Source organism: Artemia sp. Qi Xiang Cuo, chromosome 16 (assembly GCF_049724085.1).
Source record: "Artemia sp. Qi Xiang Cuo chromosome 16, ASM4972408v1, whole genome shotgun sequence".
Lineage (NCBI taxonomy): Eukaryota > Metazoa > Arthropoda > Branchiopoda > Anostraca > Artemiidae > Artemia > Artemia sp. Qi Xiang Cuo.
This window is the reverse complement of record NC_142809.1, coordinates 27,181,361-27,207,279: the sequence shown is the minus strand read 5'-3', so window position 1 is coordinate 27,207,279 and position 25,919 is coordinate 27,181,361. Positions and strand designations below refer to the sequence as shown.

The 25,919-nt window shown below is 36.0% G+C and overlaps 2 protein-coding genes and 1 pseudogene across 3 annotated transcripts in view; 1 reads left to right on the top strand and 2 right to left on the bottom strand.

Annotated features, from left to right (window-relative positions):
- Positions 1-4,086, top strand: part of LOC148942738 (glycine--tRNA ligase-like) — a 50,839-nt gene extending 46,753 nt beyond the window's left edge. The window contains exons 13-14 of the mRNA XM_089102344.1: positions 890-1,077; positions 3,939-4,086. Of these exons, the coding sequence (XP_088958470.1) occupies positions 890-1,077; positions 3,939-4,037 (287 nt within the window). The 3' untranslated portion in view covers positions 4,038-4,086. The remainder of the gene's footprint in view (positions 1-889; positions 1,078-3,938) is intronic.
- Positions 4,087-7,958: 3,872 nt separating this feature from the next.
- LOC148942732 (diacylglycerol kinase 1-like) overlaps positions 7,959-25,919 on the bottom strand; it is a 147,596-nt gene continuing 129,635 nt past the window's right edge. The window contains exon 8 of one of the 2 annotated variants that reach the window (XM_089102798.1): positions 7,959-8,219. In XM_089102798.1, the coding sequence (XP_088958924.1) occupies positions 8,190-8,219 (30 nt within the window). In that variant the 3' untranslated portion in view covers positions 7,959-8,189. Of the gene's footprint in view, positions 8,220-22,239; positions 24,380-25,919 lie in introns of those variants that run through there. The other variant, XM_089102801.1, reaches the window with a different exon arrangement.
- On the bottom strand, positions 20,927-21,921 carry LOC148942737 (uncharacterized; annotated as a pseudogene).

The following is a 25,919-nucleotide window of genomic DNA, read 5'->3' as shown; positions in this document are numbered from 1 at the left end:
CTGTGGTCGAAGCTCGAAATTGAGCTAAAAAAAAATTCAGAATATACTCGGCAGGCGTACGCTCCATACTACTATACGGCTGCGAGACTTTGCCAGTAAAGGGCAGAAGAAGAACGATAACTAGACTTTCTAGATAGAAAATGCTTAAGATCTATATGCAACATCAGACGGTCACAACGAATCAGCAACCACCAGCTCAAGAAGATGTGCGGACAAAAGCTCACAATGTAGAGCTTGACAAAGAAAAGACGAAGAAAGAAGTTGGAACTTATAGGAGGGCGTAAAGAGTGAACCTCTGGAGATTGTGGAGTAGAAGGAGTGGGTGCACCCGGGTTGGCCTCAGGTGGTTTGTTACTGCAATAACTTAATAGTACTTGTGGTATTAATGCTTCTGACCAATCTGTTTAACTGTTGTCACGTATCATAAAGAAGTGTTTTTTCTTATTGGTCTGATCTCTTCTCACGTTTTGGCTACATTTCTTTTGCTCTCTAAAATAGTATCTATGTTCTTTCCTCTTTTGGTGTCTCTTTCTCTTTTTGTTAATTGTCTATGTTAGCATCCAGTTTCACGACCTGAAAAATAGCATATTTTTTTTTATTATTAGTATTTAGTACGTGCCAAATAATTCTTTTCCTATTCTCTCATGCTCTCTCTATTTCTCCTCCCTTCATTCTGTCATTCTCATTTTCTTCTTCTTTGACGTGTCTAAATGAAATAGTTCAGCAACTTTAAAAATAGCTTAACTGTTTATAAGCCTAAAGAAATCACGAACTCTTTCGTGTTCCCATGTACAAAATTCGTCTCTGTTTTGCTGTGATGGGGCTCCGCGTTATAGTTATTTTGTAATCATTTTTTTACTTTTTGGCGAACTTTATTCTTTCTTTTTAGCACAAGATTTGGAAGATCAAGAGATTCCGTCTGAAGTCAACACCTCCTCAGTGTCAGTAGGTCGTCGCTATGCAAGAATGGATGAGCTTGGGGTGCCTTTTGCAGTGACTGTGGATTTTGACACGCTTAAAGAACCCCATTCTGTGACTCTGAGGGACCGGGACTCTATGCTACAAGTTCGACTGCCGGTAAGAGATAAAGATTGATTGAATGGAACCACATTCGGAAGCATCGGTTATGTGACTTTAATTTCAAGTTATATGATCTTTAAAACTATTTTACCTCAGGTGTTGTAGCTATGATGATTACTAGCGCTCTGGAATCAGAGCCTGAGTCGGAACTGGTTTAATGTTGAAGCAGTTAGAGTGGCGCCACGCAAAGCACTTGTAGTAAATTCTAGTACCTTTGAAAATTTATACTTCAAAATTGGCTTTCTTAGACTTTAACGTCAAGAGTCGAAGCTGAAATCTCTGTGATTCAAAGTCAGCATTTCACCAACCCGGCCACCCTTTTACGACGAGCTTTTTTTTTTTGTTTATACTGCCCAGTAATCTACTATAGAGGACATCAATGATTTGTTGTTTTATTGTAATTTAATCCAACTAAACGGACAAAGTAATTATTTAATTGTTTGTCAAATTTTTTCGCTGTGAAACTTCTCAACAAGAAGAGTATTATAATGAAGAGCTTGAAATTGCTCTTGCATTTCAACTCTGTCGCAATCAATAAATATTTTTGTATATTCCAGAGTTTTGAATTGCTTTATACCACTATCCTAAATGTGGTTGGGTCGTCAACCAATGCCACCTTTTTATGCGTGTGTGATGTGGCTACGCTTTTGGCGGAATGTGGTCGTATGGTTTCCCTTAAGCTGTAAAATTGTCGCGACATCACTTGTAAAATATCGTCTTCCATGATAAACTGAGGTAGAGGACTCAGAAGAGACCCCATTATTCATTCAGCGAAACTTACCCAGATGAAATTTGTTTTGCTGCTTTGAAAATGCAGTTCCTTCGATTTGAGTTGAAAAAAAGAAACATGTCAAACTTAATTATGTTGCTTACGCATTCAAATGTTATAGCTTCAAAGTTGTCAAGATTTCCGGTAGCGATTTGCCGAGTTAAAAACGCATTCCCTCTGCTCCATATGGACAAGAAATTTTTTGTCATACAAAAAAAAATCTAAATAGAGCTGCTAAATTTTTGTCACCTAAGACTTTGATTGCTCATAATATTAATGAATTTACATTAAGTGTAAACTTGTTCTTGTTATTTCAAAAAATAGTTATTATCAAGTTAGTATTCTCACGTATAAATATTTCAATAATGTACTTCCCTGTTCTTTCGATTTTCCCCCCATTAATAATAATCTCGTTAGTCATGATACACTATGTATTTCACTAAAAATGGTACATTCATTTAGAAATATGATTAGAGCTTCTTTTGAAAATAGAAATTTTGCCCCCTGTGTGGGATAAAATTCCAATTTTAAAAAGAAATCCGAGTTGCTTTGCATCCTTCAAGGCTACAACAAGAGATCTTTCCTTGCAAAAGAATACTAATCACGTGTATATTTTATGAAAGTAGAGTGCATGTTGTATATGTATGAATGGTGTATGAATAGCATGTAGAATAATGTAAAAATAAGTGCTACTAGAAAGCATAGAATAGAGAAGAATGACACCTGCTGCCAGAAAGCCCTTTTGGACTTTCTTAGCAGGTGTAGCGAAATGTTTTGTTTATGTGTGTCAAATAAAATTATCTTGTCGACGCTATTTCTGATACTGACTTCAAATATGTAGCCTGAATTTTTCTTCTTTTTTTTTCAGTTGGCACTGATGAGGTCAGGACCATTTGTAGATCAGTTCCATATCCCTTTTTAAAATTGTTTACGAGTCATAAAATTTTATAAAATTCTACATATTGCTCAAAATTTAAATAAACAGAGACATTTTTTGGCCGAAAAAAAGAAATTTCGAATAATAAACAGAGAAATTTTCGTAGCTTTTTAAAAGAGAACTTTTAAAAAGCTACGTTTTAAAATCTTGTATACTTATGATCTCTTCTTTTTTTCTCGAGCTGTAATTGGTTAATATTTGTATTCCTTTAATGCTATTTTATCCTTATGTGTTCCTTTAATGGGAGCTTCAGTCACTTACATCAGTCGTAGTAACCTAAAAGGTGTAGCATTACACAGCAAAAATTTTCTAGGAAACTGGGAAAGGTAAAACGTGCCTTTCGATTTTTTTACTGACATCATATTCACGTTCTTCCCCTGTTTTTTCATCTGTTACAACTGGGTTGATGAAAATTTTAACACCTCTTAAAATTAGATAGGAGATCTTTAAATTGCTATTGTTGTAACATGGGTACTTGGAACGCAATTCCAAACCCCTTAGGTGTGAAAGTCATTGAATATTTTCATGTCTCGTTTTTCTGTTTTTGACTATTCAAGTTTATTGAAAAAAGAAACTAAGACGATATCCAAAAAGTGATCACTTCTAATACCATTTGAACATTTTTAAAAGTTTTAACGCTGGAGAGTATCCCATATTGTTTTTAGGGGTTTTTAAGAATCTTTGATTAACATTTAAAAAAAAAGTAAACAAAATTTGTGTAATTTTATATATATATATATATATATATATATATATATATATATATATATATATATATATATATATATATATATATATATATATATATATATATATATATATATATATATTGTTGTAAATACTTCCTTTAACTGCGAAACTACAGATAGAGAGGTGTTGTTGTCGAGATAATGCTCTGCCTGTATGTGGAAGTTCCTAGGCACCGTTGTTGCTAGTTGGCCAGCATAGATTGCATGCTATACAGGGGAGCTCTAGTGTGTGGGACAAATGGAGTTTTAAGGGTTTTTCCTGAGCTTAGGAACGGATTCGTCAATTTTATGTTGTTCTTTTATGAGATTGTTTTGTGCTTCTGAATTGCCATGAGGAGCAAGTTAGTGTCTTGAATTAAGATTCAATGATTCTAAATTTTGTTAATAAGCTTGTTTATTTTAGGTGAACGAAGTGGCTGCCGTTATAAAAAATCTATCATGTGGAAAATTAAGTTGGACCGAAGTAAGAGCGAAGTATCCTGCCTTTATTCAACAAGAATAAGCTAGCTTTTTTATCTGCACAAATGTTTAAGTAAAGATCTTTCATCATATCCTGTATTTTATTTAAGACTGAAAAATTTAAGATCGGTTTATACTCTTTATGTATCTTTGTCATTTTGAGGTGACTAAAAAGGTGCGTAGGTACATTTTGAGCGAAAAGGACTATTCTTATGTTTTGAAATATTCAGAGTTGCAGGGTTATGCAAAGCAGTTGAGAATAAAATTCATGTTTTTAAAAATTGAAGGTACCAATACCGGTTTTCGCAACGACTACCTCATGGGTCGTAGTCTAAATAGTAGCTCAATTTTTCAATTTTCTGTAGGGAGAAGAACTTTTGAATCAGTCTTTGGGGGATCCTTAAACATTCAAAAAACTTTCAGTGACCATCCTAAATGTTTAGTAGCAAGAACTCTGTAACCGTTGTAATTTCCTATGCTTTTGCTTAGAATTTGGTTGACAATTTGTGGGGCAGCTATCTCAGATAAACAGTGTTGTATATCATCCCCTGTTTTAGAAATGTTCCTGGTCGTATACATTTAAAATTAGTTTTTTCACTCATTTCAATTTATTTCCTTATCCTTCATTTCCATTCGTGAAATCCTCGATCGTATTTCTGATCAAAGTAGGATCTCAGTTTATTTTAGGCATGTTTTTTAGCGTTTGGGGAGGAGATTCCTTCGCACGAGCTCATGAAAAATTACCTACTCTACTCATCCTCTCTTGTGCTTTGTGTCGTTCTGACCTTCGCAGACAGAACCAATATGATTAAAAAATAATAAGGCCCCAGGTGCTGATAGTCTGGTAAATGAATGTTTAGAATAAGGGGATTGGAAAGTTTACGATAAATTATTGACGATTGTGAATAGGATTTTTGAGGGGGGGGGGTCACAAGAGGTTTTATAAAAAATTTAATAAAAATTGTGCAATAAAGGTAGTCGGTAGACTTTTAGTGAAGGTCCAATCCTTGTATGGTAGACCAGATAAATACATACCAGTGGTTAGAACTGTGTACTAGAATAACATGTTTGCAGTTAAGATAAGAAGTGACGTTTATAGCTGATTTCGCATTGAGTCAGGAGTTAAGCAACGTTGTGTTCTATCCCCATTTATATGGATTATTTTGATGGACTTTGTCCTAAGGAACACGGTGAAGGCTATGACAGAGCACAGAATCAGATGGGAAATTAAAACTACTAGATTTAGATTATGCTGATGATTTGAATGCCCTAGATGAAAATGTTGGCAAAATGAATTGTTTTTGGAGATTTAGAGAGTTCAGAGCGCAAGAATAGGTTAGAAAACTAATTTTAAGAAGACTAGGTCACTTAAACTGGGAATAAGTAAAGGTGAAGGGGTGATATTGAATAACAGGAAGATCGATCAAGAGGATAGCTTCACATACCCAGGTAATATTTTTAGTGAAGATGTTAACAGCAAAATAGCCAAGGCTCAGGGTGTTTTTTCACGGTTAAAAAAAGTTGAGAAGAACAGAAAGATAAGTCTCCGAACCAAGATCAGAATATTGGAAGTTACAGTGATAACAGTGGTCAAGCATGGTTCTGAAACGTAGATGCTCTGAAAGACGGAGGAGGATTTGTTTGATTATTTCTTGAGGAATCGTAAACAGTTATCTTTTGTTTTTTTTTGTTTTTTGTATGCCCGTCTTTCTGACAATGCTTCAAATAGTAAGCTGTGTGGCAAATGTGGTTCTATCGCGATTTATAGGGCTATAATGAGAGAAGGGTTAAGATGGCTAGGACACGTTTTACGGAATAAGAATGACGGACGTCAAAGATCATTCTTTTCTGCAAACCATCTAAGACCAAACAAAAAAGAGGTCGTCTCCGAATGGGGAGGGAGTAGTTCTTAAGGATGGATTTAGGGAAATCATAACCTCTTGGGAGGATGCAAAGAGGGGGGCTTTGAATAGATTGGGCAGGAAAAACGGGTATACCTTTTCAAATAAGACAGTGGGAAATAACCAAAAGCTTTTTAATCTTAAAAGCGATTTGGGCACAATATATTATTCACCTTTTTTTCTTTGTATATTCTGACCAAAACAATTCGTATAATAGGAGTTGTCTTAGAAACTTCGAAAGGAGTTCATTCGATTGGAAATTGAGAATTCTGGTGCAATTTCGTCATTCGTACTTGATTCCTTAAATATCATATAAAGTTAATTTCTAGATTCATACGAAATTTTTTTAGTCTTATCAATTCGTTCAGGATGCGATGCTTGAGGCCGGCTTCAAGGTGACCCTGCGTGAAACCCAGATTTTTTGAACTAATAAGTTGCTCTACATTATCACCAATTTTGGCTCCAAAAGATTGCCAAGTAAGGAAGTGTGCCAAACACGAGCTGTCGTCTCCTTATCGTTACATTTTACAAGCTCGGCTAAACTTTCTTCCGCCAAACGTTCCGGTCGTAATCTCTTCAGATGCTAACTTTTCCATATCTTTAACTGTATACAAACATTAAGCATCATGCTCCAGGGCAGGCACTATAATTTGAACTAAATTCTCAAATAGCAGAGGAACATCCATAATTATGTCAAAAGCCCCTTCCAAAATAGTCCTAAAAACCTCAACAAGTCCATCCCCGGATATCAGTCACTTCGACAAAAGCTTTCTTTGCAGTTTCTCAAATATAATTCTTGCTGATGGCGTACATCATAATAGTAACGGCAGCTGCAGACTATTAAAGAGCGAACAACAGCCCATAGTAACAAAAAGTTAAAAAATTCGTTTAGAAAAAAAACAGCCTATTGAAAAACAATTGTCATCTGACACTGATTCAGGAATGGTAACTATTAGTTCCGTTTGTATTAAAAATAAAAGTTTATTGTGAAAAGATATTTATGGTAATTTCGAAAAAAAGCCTGAAATCCCTCGAAAACGGCGTCTGATCAAAATAAAAAGTGTACTATTGGAATCAGCGTAGTCGAAACCCTTATTCAGGGAAATTACAGTCCCCCACCCTGAACAACAAGGAAAATCACTTTTTTGCATAGGTAGCACTGATCTCTCCCGTTCTTGTTTTTTGTTTTTTTTTTCTCCAGGGCTAGTGGTTTACCAGAAAATCATAGAGAGACGTTTAAAGGCTCATTTAAAAGCTAGTTTTCATATCTGCGTGTTTTTATAAATTTCATCGTATGCAATTTCCATATGGCACTAAAAATGGCACTTTTGTGCCATTTCTCAAGGGTTGGGGCTAGCGGGCAACAAAAACATCGTAGACAGATGTTTAATAGCTCACATAAAAGCTATTTCTCATATCTACGTTTTCTTTATAAATTCCACCACCTGCAAGTGCCAAATGGCACTATTGAGGCCATATCTCAAGCGGAAAAGCTAGGGGCTAGTGGGCTGCCAGAACTTCTTAGTGAGATGTTTAATGGCTGATTTGAAAGCTATTGCTCATATCTACGTGCTTTTAATCAGTTTTGCCATCCATAAGTGCCAAGTAGCAAAAAACGGCACTTTTGGTACCATGTCTCAAGTGGAAAAGCTGGGGCTAGTGGGCTACCAGTAGTTTTTAGAATGACATTTAATGGCTCATTTCAAAGCTATTGCTCATATCTACTTGATGTTCATCAATTATACCATCCGTAAGTGTGATATAGCTCTGAAACAACACTTTTAATGTCACTTCTTAAGTAGAAAAGCTTGGAATTATAAAACGATATCATTATTGTAATAATTATGGTCTAAAACCCTTGACTGGTGGTTTGCAAGAACACCTCTCGTATTTTTCCCCTCCAAGCCCCCTGAATAAGCTACGCAATTAAGGTAAAAGCACTAATATATTAAATCACAGTATTGGAGGCGTTATTCTGCTGGTAAAGCGGACGAATTCGAATAATATTTTATTGGTTTTGTTTCCTGCTTGTTTTTTTTTTTTTTCAATTACGGTTTTCTCCCTTCTATACAATCATTTCCAGATAATTTCATTCTTTGTTTTGTTTTTTTTTGTAAATATGATGCACTCACTTTTAAAACATGTCCCAGGAAGGTATTTGGTCAAGTATTTTGATTCGAAAGGGGATAGAGGTCATCCAGTTCATGGTTTGCAACGACAACATTCTAAGTAGATCTCTAAATTCATACACCAACGAATTGCGTGATTTTGTCAAAGTCCTATGGAGGCGGGGATCAAAGTTGGAGCCAATTTTCCCAAATCAACTGAAAATGACAGAGAAAACTAAAAAACTAGCCGTATAGCAATAAAAAAGATAAAAGAACTAAAGAAAACTGACCTGTTTCAATGGATGCCTAAATTATGCAGCCTTATCTTAGCTTCGACAACATTTTTGGAGGAACTAAATTTTAGCTGGGCGGGAGTGGCAAAATGGGGTCTGGAGGAAAACTGAGGTCTGAGAGGGGAAGTTGCCCCCTCTGCCCCATAGCAAATTATGCCTCTGACCCCAACCCCTTACCACTAAGTGGCTGGAGAAGTGTAAGCATGTGGTTCTGGAACCACTCAAAGTTGTATATTAAAAGAAGGATTACTTATTGTTATACTTACTTATTCAAATTATTTACTTGACAACTCCACCGTAATATTCTCTCCGCACGTAAGATAATGCATCCAAAGAGGAAGAAAGACAAATGAAAACAGCTCTGTGGGAGAATTCAGGTAATTCTTCCCAAAATTTTTGAAATGAAATCAAACCTAGTTTGTAATACCATTTATCGTACCTACATGAGAAATGATCTTTTTTGAAATTTTCATTCATTTCTGAGTAATGAGTCGCTTTTTATTTAGGGACAGTTCAAATAAATCCATAAGTCTAAAGGTACATTTCTGTTGCGCTAGAAAAATTTTCTGCAAGTATGTCGATACACAAACCTGTCCACTCAGTTAACCTTTTGTGTCGAAGGTATTTGCCTGGAGCTACTCTCTTAAATATAACTAAATTTAATTTTTTAAGACAAAGAAATAATGATCTGTTTCATCTTTTTTTAAATCCTTTTTACAAAAAGAAACGACGCTATGTTTTGATTTTTGTTTTTCTCCACTCTAAACTTATTTTTCCTTCAAAACTTGTACGACTTCTTAGTTCAGCTCCTTACTAAGGGTTGAGGTGTCTTGTCTCTTCTAGATTGGAGGTGATTAGAAATTATATAAAAAAAGATTTTCAACTGAAACTAAGGACACACATTAAAACTGAAAGCAAACAGAAATTATTCCGTATAAATAAAAAAGATCCTTGCAGTGTTGTTTCTAAATAAAATTTTAATAAAAACGAGCCTAGATGAATTTAAAAAAGCAAATTTTTCCGAGGAAAGGAGTAAAGTTGAAACTTGAAACGAATAAAAATTATTAATTCACAGTCTATGTAACATATATCAATAAAACTAATGCAAATAAATCAACTGGAGATATTTCCCTATGTTTGAAAGATTACAGAAAACTAGCGTTTTACTGAAAACCCAAAAACCAAGCATAAAAACAAGAATATTGATGTACGAGTCAAAAGTAACTACGTAGCCTCACAACAACAAACTAATCTATAACGCTTTTCATAGTCCTGCAGGAGCTGTGATATCAGTAACTTTCAGTGCACAATTAAAATTATCTTAAAAACTTAGGCATAAAAATAATAAGTTTAAAGTCATTACACAGCCTATAAAGTCGATTTATCAGGTAACATCTTGGTCTCACCTAGCATTACTCGAAATGATGAACATATCAACCGTAATATGAACTCTGGAAATCCAGTTATTTCTCTCTATAAAACGGAGGATTTTTAGAAAATAATCCAAGAAAATAATCCAAGAAAATATCCAAGAAAATATTTAGGATTTTAAACATTTGTCAAACAAAAACAACAATCAGTTAACTTTGGCTGCCTGCATATCATAGAGATTGCAAATAACATGTTATGTATACCATTTTTCTACCCAGCCAGTAGTCCAACACAGCAGTCCAGCCTTCAAATGGCTCATAGAATTGACAAACTATTTGAATTACCTATGTTCCATGCCTATCTACCTTAGTTCTGCCCTAGGATGGATGATAGACTATCTATCAACAAGTGAAATGATATATTTGTATACAATTCTGAAAAAGGATTATGCCATCTTTGCTTCTTACTGAGACTATCTGTTTTGGCTATTAAACAAAATGGCTATCTCAAAATTTTGATTGGATGTGTTCGGGGGAATGAGGGGCGGGGGGGGGGGCTATTTTCCCTCCAATCACTTTCGACCATTAAAAAGGGCACTAGCCACTCAAATTTCTAATCGAATGAATCCTTTTTGAAGTTTCTATGACAGTGCCTTCTATAAAAACCTTATATGCCCCCAGGGCATAACTTAAAACCCTTGCCCTGAGGGTTGTGTGGGAGTGTCCTCCTCAAAAATATATTTTCCATAAGGAAATCAACTACGCTGAACAAAATGGCTATCTCAAAATTTTGATTGGATGTGTTTGGGGGAATGATGAGCGGGGGGTGGGGGGCTAGTTGCCCTCCAATCACTTTCGACTATTAAAAAGGGTACTAGCCCTTTGAATTTCAAATCGAATGAGCCCTTTTGAAGTTTCTACGACAACGCTTTCAATAAAAACTTTATATGCCCCCAGGGCATAACTTAGAACCCTTTTACTGAGGGCTCTGATGGGGTTATCATCATAAAAGACAAAATTTCCAGATCTTTCAACTACGTTGAACAAAATGGATATCTCAAAATTTTAATTCGATGTGTTTGGGAAAATGGTGGGCGTGAGAGGGGTGTAAGTCGCTATCCAATCACTTTCGACTATTAAAAAGGGCACTAGCCCTTTTAATTTCCAATCGAATGATCCCTTTTGAAGTTTCTACGGCAACGCTTTTAATAAAAACCTTATATGCCCCCAGGCCATAACTTAAAACCCTTACCCTGAGGGCTGTTGGGGGAGGGGTTGTCATCCTTAAAGACCTAATTTTCATAATTGAGGGCTGTGGGGGCTAGTTGCCCTCAATTCACTTTCGCCTACTAAAAAGGGTACTAGCCCTTTGAATTTCCCATCGAATGAGCCTGTTTTGAAGTTTCTACAACAACACCTTCTATAAAAACATTATATGCCCCCAGGGCATAACTTAAACCCTTTGCCCTTATGGGTTTGATTGAGTGTCCTCCTCAAAAACATATTTTCTTTCAGGAAATCCAGTACGCAGAACAAAATGGTTATCTCAAAATTTTGATTGGATGTGTTTGGGGGAATTATGGGTGGGGGGGGGGCTAGTTGCCCTCAAATCACTTTCGACTAGTAAAAAGGGTAGCCTACTAGCCCTTTGAATTTCCAATCAAATGAGCCTGTTTTGAAGTTTCTGCGACAACGCCTTCTATAAAAACCTTATATGCCCCCAGGGCATAACTTAAAACCCTTGCCCTGAGGGTTGTGGGGGAGTGTCATCCTCAAAAACTTTTTTCCATCTGGAAATAAACTACTCTAAACAAAATGGCTATCTAAAAATTTTGATTGGATGTTTTTGGGGGAATGACGGGCGTGGGGGGCTAGTTGTCCTCCAATCACTTTCAACTATTAAAAAGGTACTAGCCCTTTGAATTTCTAATCGAATGAGCCTGTTTTGAAGTTTCTACGACAACGTCTTCTATAAAAATCTTATATGCCCCCAGGGCATAACTTAAAACCCTGGCCCTGAGGGTAGTGGGGAGTGTCCTCCTCAAAACATATTTTCTATCTGGAAATCAACTACGCTGAACAAAATGGCTATCTCAAAATTTTGATTGAATGTGTTTGGGGGAAGGATGGGTGTGGGTTGGGGGGCTAGTTGCCCTCCAATAACTTTCGACTATTAAAAGGGGCACTAGCCACTCCAATTTCCAATCGAATGAGCCCTTTTCGAAATTTATACGACGAATCCTTCGATACGAAGTGCCCGGGTATGGAGAAAAAAAAAACAAAAAAACAACAAATTGTGCCCAGATCGTTCTTTAATTAGGCAGCGCTAGCGCGCTGCCTATGATACCAGTGGAACAAATTAAAAAGAAAAAAAATCAGGGGAGAGGGCAACAACTGTTTGGTACGTTTTATCTCAGATTGAAAAAAAAAATTGAATAGAACATACCCTCTACCTATGAGATACTAATGTATCCGAAAAATAGAAACAAATTAGGGGAAGACTGGGTCTGAAATGTAAACATCGTGATTATAGGCGCGCAATAGCTAAAGGCTGGAGATATATGCCATAGTAAGCGAAGCCGTCAGAAGGAGGTGTTGCTAGTTATTCATATAACCTTAGTACTTTAAACTCCAAGTGTTCAGACTGAAGGCTTTAGCTTGGTTACCACGAATAACACTAGAGTGTAATTTAAGCAAATTATTTTAAACGTTTCATCAGGAAAATTCTTTGCCGTTTAAGAAATTAGTAGCTAGGATAGCACTTGGACTTGATGCTTTTTATAATTCTTAGAGTCTGAATTGGAAAGGCTTGCTAAAAAAATTAGAACAAGACTTGGGAATTAAAACCCTTGTGAATTTAGCGTATATTCTAGCAGATCCATATTACTAAAAAAAAAAGTTGAAGGAGTAAGCTGACCGCTTCCTTTCACGTAGACACGCTTTTGGACCACAAACTTTATGTCATCTTTCCATTTCTTCTGATTCATAGCTGCACCAAGACAAAACAAAACCGTTGAATTTTGTGCATTTTTCAGGAAAGTAATGTTTTTTTTTCTGTTACTTGGTTGCAGACTGATTGTTGTTTGTCACTTGTTCGTGACAAAGTAATAATAAAGAATACATACACTTACGCTTAGTGCCTCTCCACTCCCCCTTAAGACTTCTTGTTGACGTTCGATTGTTTTCATCTATTTTTTTTTTCAACCCATCAGCTTACCACACGTGCAATGTTGAAGGTGACTGTTGAGTTGCAATTTTACTTTGCACCCTGATTCACGCCCCAGTAACTTATTATTGGTAATTTATCAGTGAAATGTGATGAGACAAACATAAACATAAATAGAATATATGAGCATCTCATCACTAACTTTTCAGGAAAGCATGTTTTAATAGGAAAAAATCAAGATATTTAGGAGTAAAAATACGCTTTAGTAGAATTGGAACTTTCCTTCCCGTCTTCTCCTAGATCTTTAACCCCTTTGTATCTATAATCAAATAGGTCATGGTAATAGATTCTAAGTAAAGAGTAATCGGTGCTAATAGTAACTGAAACTCAGAAAACTGGATGTTTGGAAAAAGTAGATATAAAAAAATTTATTGAATATGTAAAATTAATTTATCTTAATGATACCCATCCATAGTCTTTAGTATAATAAATTTTGGATAATATCCAAAAATGAAGGGAAAAACCACCAAATGGCATCCTCTTTGAAGGAAGGTTATAGCATCAAATCTTCGAATAACAAACACCCGTTTACAGAATTCCCAGCTCCCTGACTGAAAACCCAAATTTCGTATTTTTTGCTTCACAGATGCGTGTTTGTTTTTTTTTTATTTTGTCAATTTTTGCCAGAGATGATCATACAAAACCATTAATAGTCGAATTCTGGCAGAGGTGCGATTAAAAAAAGGCATGAGTTCTAGTGCCCTTCTTAAGAGCCAAGAGCGATCGAGGTGAACCTAGGCCACCTCCTTCGTCATTGCTTATCCCTGAAGTTCATTGTGGCCGAACATGGCTTCGTGTCAATTTTGCCATTGAAACGTTTTTTCTTTATTCATTGTTTTTTCATTGAAATGGGTTTCCCTATTTATATGTATCATTTTGACGAAATTTGCCTTAAGGATCAGAGGAAGAAACAATTTCTTGGACTTAGATCATGCTGATGATTTAAGTATCCTAGATGAAAGTGTGAGCAAAATGAATAAATGTTTAGAGGTTTTGTGAGTTGAGGGTGCTAGAATAGGTTTGAAAATTAATGTTAAGAAGACTTAAGTCGCTAAGGCAAAGAACAAGTGAAGGAGAAAAGGTGATGTTGGGTAATGAAAAGATCGATCAAGTGGATAGCTTCACTCACCTAGGTGGGATTATTAGTAAAGACGGTTGAAGCAGTAGAAATGTTAGAAGTAGTATAGCCAAGGCCCAGGGTGTTTTTTCAAAGTTGAAAAAAGTTTGGAAGAATGGGAAGATAAGGCTGTGAACCAAGATTAGAATATTGGAAGCCACACAAATGACTGTGGTAAAGTATGGTTCTGAAGCATGGATGCTCCGATATACGACGGAAGATTCGCTAGATATTTTCCAGAGAAATTGCCTACGGACTGTTTTGGCCCGGCTGACTGACCGTATTTCAAATAGTAGGCTGTACGAAAAGTGTGTTCCAATCCTACTTTCTAGGGCTATAATAAGGGAAAGGTTGAGACGGTTAGGGCAGGTTCTGGGGATGAAAGATGACAGATTCCCGAAGAAAGCAGGTCGGCCACGGTTGGAGTAGGAGGATGTCGTAAAGAAAGATTTAAGGGGAATAGGAACTTCCTGGGAGGTTCTAAAGAGGGAGGTTTTTAACAGATTAGTGTGAAGGGGGAGCGTGCTTAGCTGTGTTGGCCCCAGGCGGCTTGATCTTACTGCGAGTTGTTAGCAGTAGTAGTTGTTTTAAAGTCCCCTGTGTAATTCCTCGGTGATTGTATACATCTCTAGACAACTTCTGAGTACTAATAACTTTTGACAGCTAGAGCTTTCGCCTGATCATGGTTATTCTTTCGTCCTGCCGAACTGAAATCTTGTCATCCTTCCGGTGAGCTAGGGATTGCATTGCATAAGAATTTTCCCATACCTTTCTTGGATCTTCTGATACATATATTTCGCTTGATTTTGGTTCTTTTTTTTGATGTGTGTATATATGCCAACAAACTACAGAAACGAGAATAATCATCGTACATATACCGCAGCTTGGGCTTCGCTTTCTCAATCCATTCCAGATGTTCAATCTGCAAATAAGTCAATATTTTAAAATATTGCGGTGATTTCAAAACGGATTGTATGAATGAGGCTGCACCGCTTACTCAAATGCTTCTTTCCTCATCTTTGTCAAGAAGAGGTTTAATCATCAGAAAATAAGGTGGAGAAATCAATTTCCCAAGAGCCCTATTCAATCGGATTTGCCTCATATGATGATGACGAGGTTTCACTTCATAGTGACATTTTTTGACTACCAAAGTTGAAGCCGTTTCCTATGTGCACAATTCGAGTTCCACTCCAGATTTAGATTTAACCTTAACGGATGCTCCACAGATGCAGTGTGTTATTGTTGACATTCCAAGTTGGTTCTTCCGTTTCATCTTTTATATACATCCTTTAACAGGAATACTCTCGATTTGCCACTTCCAAAATTAATTTTCTTATATTTGGACTAGAGATCACCTCCACTGGTCCAATCCAAGTTGGTCCAGCTACAATCTCATCTTCCAGTTCTCTTATGTTTTTAGGCCTTCCATTTGGAACATAAATTAGATCTACAAGAAAGGTTGTAATTGATTCCTTGAAGAAAAACTAAGGAAATCATTTGAGATTATTGCCAGAGTAAAGGGTTAATTTGATAAGAGAATCCTTGGTCGGCTATATAACGGATTTTTTTAATCACATTTATTGTTTTTGATATCCTTATGGAAGGTTTTCCGCCTCTGACAAAATTACGGTCGGTATTCTTCAGGTCTTGCAAGTATTTTCCCAGCGTTCCTTTTTAGACTCGTAATAGCTACGTCTCCTGATGACATGGTGCTTTGGAGATTTGTCAAAAAGTTGTTGAACTGCCATGTAACTTTGCTGACTGCTGCCATAGAATTTGCGATGTTCTACTGATGTGTCTCCTATCATGTGCCTAGTGTCGTGTTGTGAAGTCGCATAGTATTTGTCCCATGTTGAGTGAGTTCTTAAAAGTTAAAGTTGTTTATAATTGTTTGGAATTTTATCACTGTCCTTTTGTTTCTATATATCTCTTCTTTTTTTTTCATATTCCTCTTTGTACGTTATTTTTATGAATTAATAAAAAACTTTTTTCCAAAAAAAGGTTTTTCAAAGAAAGGTAAAGAGATACATTAAACCACAAATGAGCCGAAATAAAGTCAAATAATGTTCATGCAGAAAACTAACATAAATCTCTGTCATCAGAGAAATGAAACCCAAAATAAACAGAAATTACAATAAAAGAAAAAAAACAGTCAAACTCAAAATGAGCAGAAATTGCCGCAAAGAGGAGTTGGACTTACGCCCTTTGTGTCTTCTTAAGACCAGAACGCAATTTGTGTTTTACTGAAAAAAATCACCATCATAGTCAAGTAAAGGATGAACCTCTGCCCATAGTAACCCAATATTAAAAAATGTGTAAAAAAAACAAACACAAAAAAAAACTGGCAAGTGCGAAAAAATCGTCACTTATAGCTAATTGAGGGATACTACTACTACAACTAATATTTCACCGCAGTACCAAGCTGCCTGAGGCCAACATAGCTACGCACGCTCCTCCTCCATCCCAATCTATTTGAAGCCTCCCTCTTCACACCCTCCCAGGAAGTTCCCATTTCCCTTGAATCTTTCTTTTTTATATTCTCCCACCCCAACCGCGGACGACCTGCTTTCCATTTAGCCCTAAACGGTTGGCCGAAAAGGACAATCTTTGGCAATCTATCATCCTTCATCCGCAGAACATGCCCTAGTCATCTCAACATTTCTCTCATTATAGCCCTAGAAAGCGGGATTGAACTACACTTTTCGTACAACCTACTGTTTGAAATACGGTCTGTCAGCCGGGTGCCCAAAACAATCCGTAAGCAATTTCTCTGGGAAACATCTAGTTAATCTTCATCCGCTTTTCGGAGCGCCCATGCTTCAGAACCATATTTGATCACTGTCATTGCTGTAGCTTCCAAAATTCTATTCTTGGTTTGCAGACTTATCGTCCTATTCTTCCGAACTTTTTTTTAACTGTGAAAAAGCTCTACTGAGCCTTGGCTATTCTATTTTTAACATCTTTACTGCTCCCACCATCTTTGCTCATAATATTATAAAGGTAAATGAAGCTGTCAATCTGATCAATCTTTCGTTACCCAACGTCACTTTTTATCTTCACTTATTCCTAGCCTTGGTGACTTAGTCTTCTTCACATTAATTTTATAGCCTATTCTAGCACACTGAACTCGCAAAACCTCTAAAAGTTCATTCATTTTGCTCACACTTTCATCTAGGATGCTTAAACCATCAGCATAATCTAAGCCCGGGAATTTTTTTTACTCCCAGTTTGATTCCATGTTCTCCCATTGCCCTTCCTTTGCTCCATAAGACAAAGTTCATCGAGACTTTGATCCAGGAATGTTAACCATTATTTAAATTAGTCTTAATACTAAAATGTTATTTTGAAAACGAATTCATGAGAATTTCGGAAAATAGCCGGAAACTTTTCAAACATGGTGTCGGTTTCAAATAAAAAGTGCCATTGGAATCGCCATTGCTGGAAACCCTATACAGAAATATTACTGACCCCTAGCTTGAACAATAAGGGAAATCACTTTTTTACATTGGTTGAACTAAAGCGTCCTCTTTTTCCATTTTTCTCCGCTGCTAACGGGGTGCTGGAACATCATAGAGAGCTGTTTAAGGGCTCATTCTAAAGGAAATTACTACATCTACTCGCTTTTGTGATTAAACAAACGCAATATTGAAAAAACCTATTTTTTGTATAAATGACATCTTAGCTTTTTCTATCAAATACGCTAGAGTGAAATTATGGAACAATATTCCGCCGCAAATAAAAGAATCTGTTTCAGTTCTGTCATTACGATACGATCATAAAAAACATCTTCTTTCTACTAGTAGGCTACAAATGAATAATGTTTAGGAGGATTCTCTCTTTTTTATGTAGTGCAGAATGCTTTTTTTCATTATTCTTTCTCTTTGAAAGTTTAACACTTTGTTTTTTTTTGTCAATAATCAGTGATATATTAATACGAATACTCGAGTTCTCCAGGGGCTACATTTGGGCCCTAGATATCATTGATCAGTTCCTGGAGTTGTGTTTTTATATTCAATAAAATCAAAGTTAAAAAAAAGTTCGTATGCTAGATGATATCATAATCGTAGCTTATAAAAATAAATGTCTTTATAGTAAAATAACACAAGTGAAAGTTTGATATATACTGATATTCATTCCTGAAATTCTTAATAATTTTGGATTTATTAAAGTTATAAAGGTAAAAACGTTTGAAATGTTTTTTTTTTTGTCACAATGCCAAGAAAATGGAAGGGCTTATTTGTTCTTATTTACTTTAAACAACAAAGCATTCAGGTCAAACGTTTGAAATGCATTCGGTAAATATAACATTTGTATCGCCCACTGGCTATATTTTTCGTACTCTAAGATGCTGTCAGTTAAGTACTCGCTAAACTTATAGTCTTAATAGTGAAGAATCGAGTGTCGGCAGACTCTGTCATATATAAAATAATTAAATTCATTTGTGCTACAATATCTGTTATCTTATGCTCTAAAAAGAATTGTTTCTACTTTTTTTCAACCAAACAAAGACTTTCCAACAAAGACTTCTTTGCCGTCCCCTCAAGGATATTCCTTTGCTTTTAGTCTTCTTCCCCTACAATATATATTGAATTTGATGCTATTTGATGGATGTTGAAAAATAGCCAAGGGTTTTTGTAAGATTCCGTGTTCTATTAACACTACTTTTTGCAGGTTGAGAAGCCCAATGAAGATGATGAGTCTACAAGATCTGTTTTGCCTGAGCTTGAAAATACAAACAATTGTGGTACGTACAGCATTATTACTTTTGAAAAAGGCCATAAAATTTGCTTTTAAGAAGGCCAAAATTTGCCGCATGAAACGGAAAGTTGGGTAAAAACTATAATTTTAACTGTATAGCAGGGGTGGGCCAAAAATGACGTCTTAAGGAGTCGGGTACCCCCTAGTAATATTTTTCGCCCAACTGCATTGTAAAGAAGGCTTTGTCTTAGAATCCCGGGAAGGGACTAGTTCGATAAAATGGAAAGTTCTAGTGCCCTTTTTAAGGATCGAAAAAGATTGGAGAGCAACGAATCCCCCTTCCCTCAGACTCGACTTGTTTGCCCCAGGCATACCCTAGCGCCTTCATAGTATCCAGTGGCAAAACAACAACGTGAATTTAAAACGAACAATGCAAAAAAACTAAGCTTTTTATGTCTAACAGGAGTGGCCACAAGTTGACATAGTAAAGAGTCAGGTGCCCTCGAAGTGTTATTTTCCTACAGCCCCACCGACATTCAGTCAAAATTTTGAGGTAGCCTTTTTCTTCAAAATAGCTGAACGGTTTAACAAAAATGTCTCCAGGAATGACATGACACCCACGTCTTGGGACAAGGGGCGTAAATTGTTCAAGTTATCCTTCGTGTATGCATAGATTTTATGATGCAAAATGTTTTTTTTATCCTTGGTGTTCGATTAGCTCGAAACTTCCGGTGGACATTCTTTGGACCATGAAAATTATACATTTTGCTGGGAGGAGGAGTCTTGAAATTGGCAAAACAACTCTTTGTTCCTAACTAGTCGCATTTCGAGTGAGCTCTTACGGATAGTTCGCTGGGCCAAGATTACCAGTGTTTTTCAAAAATGTACTCTGGATATGACACGTGTACCTGAGTAAATCAAAAGACGCTATGTATGCCTGTTTTTTCAAATTATTTACAGTATCTTAGGAATGACTTAGGCAATCAAATTGAAACCTGAAGGGAGTATTTGACGGTTAAATGGGCTTATAATTTTTACTCGGGGGGGGGGGGGGGGGTAAATGCAAAGACATTATGTCTATCCTAGTAGTTGAAATAGTACGCCTGCAATATCTTGGATCTTTAGGTTTAAAATAGAAAATGGGGTATGTTTGATCCTGGGTGTCTGAAAAGCCTTGGTGTATCAATTTGAAGTTTTCAGGGAATGTTGAAAAAGAAAGCTGAAATAATTCAAAAGACACTATGCGTATCCAGGGTGTCAAGATAGTGTATGTGCAGTATCTCAGGAACGACTAAGGGTATTCAGTTAAAACTTTCAGCGAATGTTTAACTAAATCAAATTACATTATGTACGTCTAAGTTGTCAAAAGGGCGTATATGCAATATCGCAGAATCTGAAAAGGACATTGGCTTGAAGCTTTCAGGGGATAAAGCTCAGGGAAAATACACCAAATAATACCATGTGCATCCGGGCAGTCAGAATTGTGTATCTGCAATATCTCAGAAACAGCTGAAGGTATTAAGGTGAAAGTGTCAGGAAATGTTGAGAGGAATGTCGAACTAAATTAAAATACACTATGTGCACCCAGGCTGCCAAAACGGTGTATCTGCAATGTCTCTGGGACTGCTAAAGGTATCAAGTTGAAACTGGTGGGGATAGTGAACAAAATAAAAAAAATACTATGTTCATCAAGATTGTCAAAATGGCTTGCATGCAATATCCCAGGATGAGGAATAGCTAAGGATATTAAAGTTTAAATTTTCATGGGATATGAACTAAAACAAAACACAATATTTATTTTCAGGTTCCCTAATTTGCGTATCTGCAGTATCTCATGAACGGATAAGGCTATTAAATTGAAGCTTTGAGCGAATATTATGGGCGGCGTTGAATTAAATCAAATGGCACCATATGCATCCAGGTTATCAACCTGACGAGTAGAATAGTACCTTATTAACAAACAAACTCTTACAACATATAAACACTGCCAAACTTGTTGCTTTCTGTCAGCTAGCCTGCATTGTATATAAAAAAAATATAAGTACAAACATAAGTACAATATAAAAACATACAGCGGTAAACCCAACTAGCCTCTCAAATAAAAATTATTACAATGAATAAAATGAGTATATAAGCACATAAGTAAAATGTAAGTAACGTAAGTAAAAGTAAAAACTGAACAACACATGTAACATAAGCAAAATGAATAAAATGAGTACATAAGTACAAACATAAGTGAATTATAAAAACATACAGTGATGAACCCAACTGGCCTGTCAAATGAAAATGAAACAAACAAACTACCACATTAACAATACACACGACTCATTAACATGGTATATCACAATTTTCATTTAGTTCTGATTTCAATGAACGCTGGCACAAAGATTGGGGTAAACGGGACTTTGGGGGGCAATTGGGGGCTCTTAGTATACATTGAAAGCGTGGGTTACGACGCAGATTATATCCGAAGTTAGTGCAAAGAGTAACACGTCGGGCTTCCAGGGTAGGGAGGCGGAATTCTTAGAGGAGGAGAATGTAAGGTACATTGCCCTGACCGTAAATAATTCTCAGGGTTCTCTTCTGGATAATCTCTAGCCTATCGGATTGATCCACTGTAAGGCCAAAATATCACACCGGCCAAGAATACTGAAGCTGTTGACGGATAAAGATATATAAAGGCAGATGATATGTGCTTTTGGGCATGAAAATTTAGCAAATAGCTTAAGGAGAGACAGAGATGCACTAGCCTGTTTAACAATATAGCAAATGCGGACCTCCCATTTCAAATCGCTAGTCAGTGTGACCCCTAAGAGTTTAGTTTTTTTGTAATTATTTCATTAGGTATTGGGGTTGTAAATGATGGCTTTGATTTAAGAAAACTAATGGTCATAACATTAGATTTATGGGAATTTAATTTCATTTTTGACTTGGCTACTTCACTTGCAATATCTTCAAGAATTTCCATGGCACTGCTCTCCATATTTCTTCTGCACTTTTCGAGCAATGACATGTCATCAACAAACTTCCATCTTTTGACTGATTCATTAGCAAAATTGTTAATCATTACCAAAAATAGTAAAGGACCTAAAAGCGTACCCTGCGGAACTTCACAAGAAATAGAAAGTGAATCAGAATCAACATTTTTATACTTAACAACTTGACCTCTATTTGACAGAAAATATGCAATAATATTGACTAGAAAATAGGGCATCTTACATTCCTTTAGCAATTTTTCAACTAAAAAATTATGACTAACCAGATCAAAAGCCTTTTGGAGGTCAATTAAAAGGAGATTGAGCTAGATATCTGGCTTGTCAAGTAGTTTATATACAGTTCTGAGAAGACTGACCAGGTAATGTGCCGTTGATAAGCCTTTCATGTTTCTAGATTGCTGTTCATCGATAAGTTCAAGGATTATTTTTTTAAGCGAATCTGCTGCAAAGCTCTCATACAGTTTCGAGAATACTGTTGTTAGGATAATTGGTCGGACTCCATAAAAATCTTACTAACCCCTTTTTTCTGTATGGGTGTAATGTATCCTTTTTTTTCCGGCACTTGGGGAATGAACCACTTCTAGTTATTGTATTAAAAATATTTGATAAAGGTTTTGATAATTTATCAGGAAATGCTTTTTTCTAAAAAAAAATATCTCACGGATGGCTAAAGGTATTCAGATGAAAATTTTGGGGCATTCTCTGGGAGAGGTTGAAATAAATCAAAAGACACTTTTTTCATCTAGCTTGTCGAAAGGGTGTATATGCAATAGATGGTATTGGGATGAAACTTAAAAATCTATCTAAAAGACACTATGTTTGCAATATTTCGTAACAGATATCTGCAATACTTTGTAACAAAAATGAACCATTTAAGTTGGATATTAAAAGTTCTGTTAACCTTTTTAAGATTTGAAAGTGATTGGAGGGGTAGCGAAATCCCCTCCTTTAAAAAACAAAATCTTCAAGAAATATTAGTCAATTGAGAAAGAAGCCATTTCTTCAGCCAGTGCATAACAAACTTGTGGAACAAACTCTGAAGATACACTGGCTTCTGATTCGACGGTTACATTCAAGCGGATGGGATATTGAAGTCATAATAGGATATTGCAAGGATGGAAAATCCTTAGATTCGCTCCAAGCTGTGAATTAAGGTAATTTGACAGAGTCCACTTGCCTAATTACTATTTTTGGAAGTCAATAATTTTGGCTGCTCAGTTCTGCCTAGGTCTCTAGACAAGGTTGTCACTAAACTATAATGAAATGTAAAAATTTATCAGCAGACAAGCACTATAGGAGGAACGAAAGCACATGGTGATTGAAAAGTCACTTCTTATTTCTAAAATTCTATAATTTAATTATAAATTAGTGTTTTTGCTAAAAGTTCGGCATATTCACTGGCTTTTGCCTGCGGCTTCTCAAGTCTCACAGGGGTCGCTGAAGCTCATTTCTCAGGAATTCTTGCGAGGTGACAGCAACAACTTCTGGTAATAATCCTCTCAGTTTATTCCAAAGTTTATGTTTCTGTTTATCAAACATACTCCTATAACCCACACTAAGAATTTAATTCAGCTATCTACAAATAAAAAAAAGAGCTCTATTTTGGATAAGAAATAAATATTCAGTATTCTACCGTACGTTGAAAAAAAGTACAAATTTCATCTTGCATTAGTGTGCTACAAACAAAAAGTAAAAAAAAATATATAACATTTGAATTGCAGATGTCAGGTGAGGCAGAAAACGTCTGGTCCTGATGCAAGCAAGCAATGGGCAGCAATACCCATCCTAAATTTAACGCAATTGAAGCTATTTAGATTTGAATTCGGCTTTAATTAGTTGCAGTAGCTTTTTATTTCCTTTTTTTCTGCGGCTAGCGGATCCTCTGCTTTTCTGTGTTGCTGAATGATCACTTTCTTTTCTTCTTATTTTTAGTTGGATCTTCTTTTTTTACTGGAATAGGTGTGATGGTTTATGTGTGATTTGACGAAGAGTTGCTGTGCGTATGGAAGGTGACCCATTTTTTATCTTCAAAAGTAACTTCATAATTCTCCTCTCTTTGATCTTTTAGACTTAGACTTTCTTCCTCAACGTCAACAAGAAGCTTATCAAAATACTGTGCATCTTCCGGCTTTAAGAACGGCAAATTTTCCTTAGGTTGGTTATCCATTAACTTAGGTGTTTGCCTTTCTTGATGCTTGAAGAAACTTTGAGGAGTTTCAGCAATTGGAGTAGGGGTGGCATGGAGCTTTCTACCTGGGACACAACCAGCAGGAGGCTGGAGGACCTTATAACCTTCCGGGAACATTGCATCAAGCTCTTCATTGGTAAGAGGACAATTTCTCTCATCTATCTCCTTCTCCTATCTGTAAGCCTGGAGCTGTTCAGGGGTCAAAATAGCTAGGTGCCCTGGAGTTGGAGTAGCAAGATCCATTGCATTGTCTTCCATTGGTGTTGCACCTGGATTCATCATACCAGGAGTAATACTAGGATTCATCAGTGCTGGTGTTATTGGAGTCATACTTCCAGCAGTCGGTGTTCAGCTAGGGGTCGCTCCAGGGGTTTCGTCCCAACGTGATTTCCTCTTAGATGCAGATGGTGTAGGAGTCTCTTGGATCAAATCAGCTCCGGTTCTGTCAGTTCTTGGAGTTTCAGCCCAGCCAGCATGACCAGGTGTTTCTAGAAATAAAAATGAAATAGTAATTATAACATTTAAAAGCTAGGTTAAAAATATTTAAGAAAAAAAATGGATAAATTCCTCTAATCAACTTCTAACGTAGAATGGAACTTATGGGGAAAAATATTCTAATCATTCCAGATTGACTCAATTACGTTTTTTTTCCTACAACATTGCAGTCCAAATGTATTTTTGAAAGTATAAGGGGCAAAAAGGTAAAAAATACGGCATTGGACTTTACGGTCCTTACCAGTGGTGTTGATGTTCATCCTGTGCTTTCACAAACCCTTTCTTTTTATGGATGATTTGATTCCTCATATGTATCTAGGTATATGTTCAGAGTTAAGTCGGCTCTAGCCCTCCGTAAGCCCAATGGTGGTGATAAAATCCCTCCCTGCCTCAGAACAATATAATTACTGAAAAACTTGTAAACTAGTGTTCTGTAGCTTTCTTGAAGGAGTTAGATTGTATTTGCATATATACGAAACCAGCTACTAACCTCATTTCCTATTTTAACCGCAGCAATATTATTCTCTTGCACAACACTAATCACTAATCTATTTATCGGATACATCATACAAGAAATTATAATAATTGGTCATTTGTTATTCCTATCAGCCTAAAGTGAGATATAATAGCCAGTTTATTCCTTAAAATGCTTATAATTTTAAAAAGAGGCTAATATTCCAGTCCATCATGCACTTATATCAGTACAAATTGCCTATAATTTTTGATAGCACAAAAGATAATAAACGCTTAACTATCAAATTTAGCATATAGCGTGGATTGTCTACAATCCGCTCAATGAATATTTTCCAGCATATCAAGTTAAATGCAAAAAAAGCTAGGACATACATATCAGCAGCGCTGACATACTTATTTAAAAGCTCCTACAATGGTCATTGGGCTAATAACTTTGGCTACTAATTAACAGAGTGATTATTTAAAGGCTCCTACAATCATTGTTGGGCTACTAAGGACAACTTTTAATAGTTTAAAATATACAGAGGACAAAATTCTTTTAACCAATCGCTTTAATGTAGACAACTCGCCATGAAAACACAAAAACAAGTTAAATTATTTGTCAAAGAGTGGTTTAAACCAAGTCTAAATGATTCCCAAAATTTATTTTCTAATCTTAAAAAAGATGCGAAGTCAATCATCGTTATTCTTTATATGAAAAAAAAGACAGTCAACGATAAGTTTTTTTTTCAACTGAAAGTAACATCAAAACTTAAAAAGAATTGAAATTGTCCGATATATGACGAGGGCTGCCCTTTCTTTAGTCCTCGCTCTTCACGCTAAAGTCTTAAAATTCTTTAATAATGCTTGTCATTCAAATTCATTGGGTTTGACCAGTTTTTTTTTAAAGAATTTTAATAAAAAGTCAAACTTTAGCGTAAAGACGAGCGATTAAGGAGGGGGGTAACACCTACATATACCAAATTATGTTATTCATTTTAAATCTTAGCGGTTCTGCTTACTTTCAATTGAAAAACTTCCTTTTTTTTAATTCCTTTTTTATTAGTAAAGATGTTGGGA